The sequence below is a fragment of the Aspergillus pseudotamarii genome (genome assembly GCF_009193445.1).
Source record: "Aspergillus pseudotamarii strain CBS 117625 unplaced genomic scaffold BDV38scaffold_57, whole genome shotgun sequence".
Taxonomy (NCBI): Eukaryota; Fungi; Ascomycota; class Eurotiomycetes; order Eurotiales; family Aspergillaceae; genus Aspergillus; species Aspergillus pseudotamarii.
Genome location: NW_022475071.1, coordinates 242,089 through 248,245, shown reverse-complemented (window position 1 = coordinate 248,245; position 6,157 = coordinate 242,089). Strand labels below are relative to the sequence as shown.

Sequence of the window (6,157 nt, the reverse complement as noted above, 5' to 3'; positions counted from 1 at the left end):
GGGGGGGTTTCTTTTTTAAGAGAAGGTTTATGACTTTTCATGTTCAATTTAATGATTATTATTATTCCGTCACTACGGAGTACTTGCAGTACAGGACTTCTTCACTCCTTTATTTTGAACTGAGTGATATATTCATCCCATATCTTCATTTGTGTCAAACCATATCTCATCTAACCCTGTAACCAAACCCATCACATATTATATACCCAGGAAAATATAATAACAAAAAAGAAGAAAATCTTTATCCCCAGCTTCCGACCTCATATTTACATCCACTTCCTCTGGACTCCCTTAGGAGCATGTTCCGCCCGCCAGCATGGGAGCCACTTCTTCAAAGCCAGGCTGAACAACTTCCGTGACTTGTCAGCCGGCTTATAACTCAGGTCATAGTCAAAGCAATGCTCGGCTCTCGGAATGACATAGCCGAAGAGCACATTTTCGGGGGTCTCAACACCACACTTGGGGATATTGGTGGAGATCTGCACACCCTTCGGCGCGAATGTCTCGTTCGACAAGGGCGTCAATGTCCGCCAGGGGTCGAACTCGCCTGCACTCCAGAAGACATTGGAAGGACGGATGGTCCACCCACCTGTTTCGGCATTTGTCTCTTTCGCCTCCGGGTGTTCGGGGAGCAGGCCGCTCTGCTTTGCGCCGGGGAACTGTCGGTAGCAAAGGGATTGCTGGTATGCCAGGGACTGGTACTTAGAGAGTAGGGAGTGAGGGCCCACGTTGTCGGCCTGGAGATAGCCCCATTCGGTGCAATACTGCCAGGTCCAGCTGATGGTGTCGGGGTCGGTGAACTGCCCGCCCAGCTCGCAGATGGTCTCGGTGGAATTGTTCTGGCCCTTGCAGTTGGAGTTGCCGTCACCGACCTGGCTGCCCCACTGGTTGATGAGGTACAGGAGCGGGGGCCAGGCGGCGAATTTCTCGGTCAGTTCCTTGACTCCGACTTTCCGGGCGATGCCGTTGGGACTGGCGTTTTTGTCGAGGTAGCCGCAGAGTTGGGAGAGACTCTCTTCGCCGCCTTCGACGCCGTAGCTCTGGAAGAGGTTGTAGATGCTTCCGAGCGCGGCGGTAAAGTCGCCGTTGGAGTTGGGGATGCCTTCCTTGCCGAGAAAGAGTTCCTTGATGGCGTCGGCGGCTTGGCCCTTCTTGTCTAGTTGGCTGTCGATGTAGTCGTTGATGGCCTTGAGGTCCTTGGCGCAGCCGCCCAGTCCGTTCGCAACCATGCCGCGGTAGACTTGCTCGAAATAGATGGTCATGTTGACGCGGGCTTCGACGGGAGCGGACATGGCGAACGAGGCGAAGATGGTGTCCGGGTACTCGTTGCGGGTGAACGCCGCGCGCATGCCCGGGTATGAGCCACCGAGCATGACCCAGGGAGTAGACTTGGGGCTCAAGTCCGTCCCGTTGAGAGTGAATTTCTCAGCGAAATATGGAAGGTCGGCTAGTGCTTGGCTGTTGGTGAGGTACTTGAAATGCTCGTTGGGAGTGCTAGTGTTGACAGGGAAAGGCAGAGAGTCACCATAGTAACTTCAGTCGGACTGGACGTTAGCGATCAAGCACTAAGTGATGGCTATGGTTGGGGTTCTCACCGATGCTCCCACACAAGACCAAGCCCATGGAATTCCTTCAGGTACTCCGCAAAGAAGTTGTCCGATCCGCCGAGATATGATTGCGCGACGGAGTAGGCATTGCCTTCACCGGCGTCTAAAACAAAGACGGGACCACCAGGCTTGTAGAAGTCTGTTGAAACCCAGTAGCGGTTCTGATAGCTACCCACAGATGGATCGTCATGATCAATCGGGATCTAAACGCCGAGTTAGATACCACATCATATTTTAGAAAGCTTGATAGGTAAAGAAAAAAAAACATACCGATATCCGCCGGGCGGGTACCTCTGAGCCAGAACCGCGGGAAACCGCGGTCTCTGCGATCTTTTCAGGATTGAACCTGGCGGTATGACCATCGATACCTAGTACCGAAGCGAGTTGCAGGTTGTTGGCCTTGATGCCGGGGAGAAAGCCTAGGGCAGCAGACTGGCCCACCAGCAGTGTGAGGAGGGCCTTCGAAAATGTAAGCTTGAGGGACACCATTATGGATCACTCGCTATGATGCTTTTGGGTCTTGGATTAACAAGACCTCACCGAGGGCGAACTCACTTACTTATAGCTTATCGGCCGCAGCTAGACCCATGCATCTTGTTCCCTGTTACTAGTTGCTCATTCAGCGCGGAGACTATGACTAGCACCCATTTTCATGTCAGGCTAAGTGATACTACCCTGCACGGAAGTGAAATTGCCTGAACAGTGATCGGCGCGAGGCTTATATTGACATTGGGCCCACGTTTGTCGGGGCGTTCATAATGGAACGAATTACCGTCTTCGTTTGCAAGAATCGACTAGTCATACGGTGCTCGTTCATGTGGTGGGGCATCAGTAGTGTGGGTGATAGTCTGTTCAGCGAGAGTTGGGATAATTGAACAGACCAGACCGCCTCTGAGCCTCAAGCATGCACAAGGCTGTGTGATATAGGATTTCCCCAAAGAGGATGTGATTGACTAAGTCCAGTCGATGAGATGCATAGCCTGGGGCCAAAAAGAGCCTATGCCTTTAACCATCTGAAGAATCGAATTGTTGCCTAATGATTGAAAAAACGGTGCTGTCAACTTCCAGGGTCCAGTGCCTGCAGATCTCTTGACAAATTAGGGAAAATAATATAATTGTAACGTTGTTATCTTAATCGATTTAAGTCAATATTGATGGGTCGTGACTAGATCACATTTAGTTAGAACTAATATAGATTTTAGTCCTTGTAAATACTACTAAGACACGGCTTGTTCGGAATCCCTATCTTAATCCAAATGAAGCCTTGTTGTTTCTCTGTCTGTCAATATACCACCTCATCTCCATGTCCATGCTCACCACCCTCGTGTTAGAAAATGGGATCAACATGAAGGATGTTGTGGGGGCCATGCTTGGATTTATTTTTAATTCTGACTGTGCACCATCCAACGAGGCTGTTCAGCGAGTGTCCAAACGTATCTTCCGAATCCCCTCGACTAAAAGACTTGGCAATGGAAACTCGCCCAATCGAACGGGGTCACTCCACATTCATCCGAGTGAAAATGCTCCTCAGGGTTCGGCGCAGACACGGAGTCCGAGCCCATTGCTCAGCAAATCACCACTTGATCTTCTCTCTCCTTCCCCACAATGCTAGGGTCGATTCTTTGGAAGAAGTACTTCGCACGGCGTACTGACAACGGACATTTTCTGCATCAGGCTGAGCTTAGTTATAGAGCTTAGTAGCGGATGACATGGACGGCTATGATTTGTGTTGCGCACAGCCTTCATTAGGTTTCTCTTAGCTTATGCTTTTTCCCTGATTGGGCACGTCGAATGAAAAGTGTAACTCATTACCTTTGCTGTTGACATCTCTTCAAGGATAGTGGGCTGGATGCATGATGTTGCCCTAGAGGATGATGCGCAGTTTATCCGTGTAGGGTGTATTCTAGCGGCATAATCATTGCGCGTATTGTAGAGGTAGTATTACTCGCTGATTTCCATTTGGTGGTATAGCTCATCAAGGATGTATCATGCACGGCGAATGACCCTACGGAGAGTGTATTTTCTGTGAAGGAGTATTGATTAAATTACTCTTATTGACACTGAAGGGGTCGCACAATGCTTCTAGAAGTTCTGAGTTGTAAGCCTTGTGTCGGTCGTGTCGATCTGATCTCTCTTCTGACTCCATTTGCACTCTTCAAATAAGGATCATACTGTTCAGAGCCTCACGGCCAATACAGACTACATAACGACAGTCGACGGTTAATCCTGAGCTAAAGACTAAAATGCCTGAGGGGCTGTGCGCTCTGACAGCCAAAAACCGGCAAGGATAAAGCAACTGCTAGTCGTGAACAGACTTTGAGCTAGGGCATCACTGGATTGCGCCTTATAGAGCACTTTCTGATCGAGGATAGTCTTTGTGAAGTAGATAACCAATCTTCTCAGCCTCCCATCACACTCAGGGTGTTGCTGTGGATGTGCGACCCATTAGAAGCAACGCCATGATTAGAGTAAATGTCGGGAATCAACCTATATAATACTCAGCTCTTGAGGGATTATGGCACTAAGTCGCTTCTACTAGTATGGGCTGCTAGACGAGTCGTTCTTTTGCACATCTAACCCTGAAACGATCTAACCAGTCAATGTACCGAACCCATTGAAGACCTGCTGTCGAGGCAAGAGATCGCTTTGTATTGCTTGGGAACGGGTATTGGCTAATACTGACAAGTTAACAGCAGATACTGGAGAGGATAAAGGTATACATCACTGTGAGGAAATGGGGAAGGAAACGCATGTGTGCTGTAGATATCAACCAGGAACTAGCATTTTATATCAAAGCTTTAACAACCAGCCCAACCGATACAGATATAGGGATTGCGGTTTGATATCATTTCCATTAGTTGATATCGTATCATTTTCCTAATATGGTATCCCACGTTCTAGTCTAGAACAACCCGTTTCTGACCTACTCCTTAAGTTCATCGAATTCATTACAGTACGTCAATCACCTAAATGACATGACTGAGCTTGTTGATATAACCCCCCGCACTACCTCCAGGCTTCTCTCTATAGATTCCTACATATTTGTCACTAAAAGCAACTACTATGGCAGAGAGCACTAGCGATCCAGCACCAAGCGCTGTGTCTACTGACGAGCTCAATCATCCGAAACGTGTCATCTGACGAATCCGTGTAAATGACTTTGATAAGTGGACCTGGGGTGATTCCGATAATACTATAGAAGAATATCTGGTCTTTTCAGGGCGCCCAGTCGAGGAATTTGATCAAGATATTCATCACTCACACCTCCAAACCCCTTTAGCAGCAGGACGGGGATAGTTGTATATAATCCTTGATCTTCACAGGGATCTACTCAGGAATCCTGACCTGAAACAAGTGAAGCACGAACTCTACCGCGTTCGCCCGGCGGAGGACGGTATAATGTATGTATACCATATAGTCATATCTGGGAATTTAGCTAATATATATGTATAGCTCAGCTCACAGGTATCAGAACCGATATAGAATGCTGAGACTTTTATGAAAGTTAAGATTCTACAGTCAAACCGTCGCTGGAGGTGGATATAGTGTCCGCATCTTTCTGTGCAGCCGCTGACGTTGGAGGTCGTGACGGCGGCCCCAAAAGGCTATTGGTATCGGTCGCTTTAGGGCGGAAGCTGTGATTGGGCAAGATATTCGCTCTCACCTTCTTTTCATCGATGCTATCCTCATCGCTGCGGATTGCATGTACTTTTTGAGGCAGAGAGGCAGACTACATAGACACTTACTGTTTAGACAGTGAGCACGTCGCCGGCCCACGTTGGTGAACACAAGATGCGCATGCCAGGAAGTGAATCCCTGGCGCAATGGCACAATGCTTGGAGGCTTGCTTTCTTCAATCCGGAATGGTACTGTAGCAACCCCTACGCGATTGCAAAAGGAGTGACTTGTATAAACAGTATCGACCCCATGTCTCGGCTGACATGGGTGGATGGCCTCATGATCGACGCGCCGGACGAGCAGACCTGCGTGCGATGATAGAAATCCATACTCGGGCTTAGCTTGAATGGGGTTGCACATTGCAAGCATGATTCTTTTGATCCTGGCAAAAGCCCCGACTAAGTTCTTCAGACGAACTGACTACATTGACGTTGGTCCGAATCGTGAAGCCTACCTAGACTTTGAATTAGCAACAGGATATCCAGTATGTGTAGAATAATGCCAGCGTAACAAGGCATAACGGCACTCAAGTGATTTCCTGGTTGCCGGCATCCGGGGTTGTATAGAAAACTTTAAAGAAAGATGCCAAGTATAGAGCTTAAGTTTTGGATAGGAGAGACTCTTCAGGAACACAACCCAACCACGAGACCATTTTGGTTGTTATGTTGTCTATCCTTAACTTGTAGTATTTTGTAGGCATATGAACCTTTTACTGGGCTAAGGCCAAGATGTAATCTGGAGAAGTGTTTTAGTATGTAAGGTCAATCCTTGAAAGGCCTTCGTAGACATTTGTGAAGGTCGTCTAATCAGGCCGGTGAACCACCCGTTTCTCATGTAACTGGCGCGGATTTGCCATCGTCCAAGTATAGCAT

General features: G+C 48.3%; 1 protein-coding gene across 1 annotated transcript; it reads right to left on the bottom strand.

Moving 5' to 3' along the window:
* Positions 1-194: 194 nt before the first annotated feature.
* On the bottom strand, positions 195-2,328 carry BDV38DRAFT_168608 (serine carboxypeptidase S28-domain-containing protein). The gene is made up of 3 exons (XM_032051912.1): positions 1,878-2,328; positions 1,596-1,810; positions 195-1,533 (listed from the first exon to the last, which is right to left on the bottom strand). Exons 1-3 carry the CDS (start codon positions 2,094-2,096, stop codon positions 267-269), a joined length of 1,701 nt encoding a protein of 566 aa, XP_031910230.1. The 5' UTR covers positions 2,097-2,328; the 3' UTR covers positions 195-266.
* Positions 2,329-6,157: the final 3,829 nt, after the last annotated feature.

Coding starts and splice junctions, on each gene's coding strand:
- BDV38DRAFT_168608 (XM_032051912.1), bottom strand. CDS start 2,096: ATGGTGTCCCTCAAGCTTACATTTTCGAAGGCCCTCCTCACACTGCTG. Junction 1,811..1,877: donor TACCCGCCCGGCGGATATCG/GTATGTTTTTTT, acceptor CTCGGCGTTTAG/ATCCCGATTGATCATGACGA. Junction 1,534..1,595: donor GGTCTTGTGTGGGAGCATCG/GTGAGAACCCCA, acceptor GTCCGACTGAAG/TTACTATGGTGACTCTCTGC.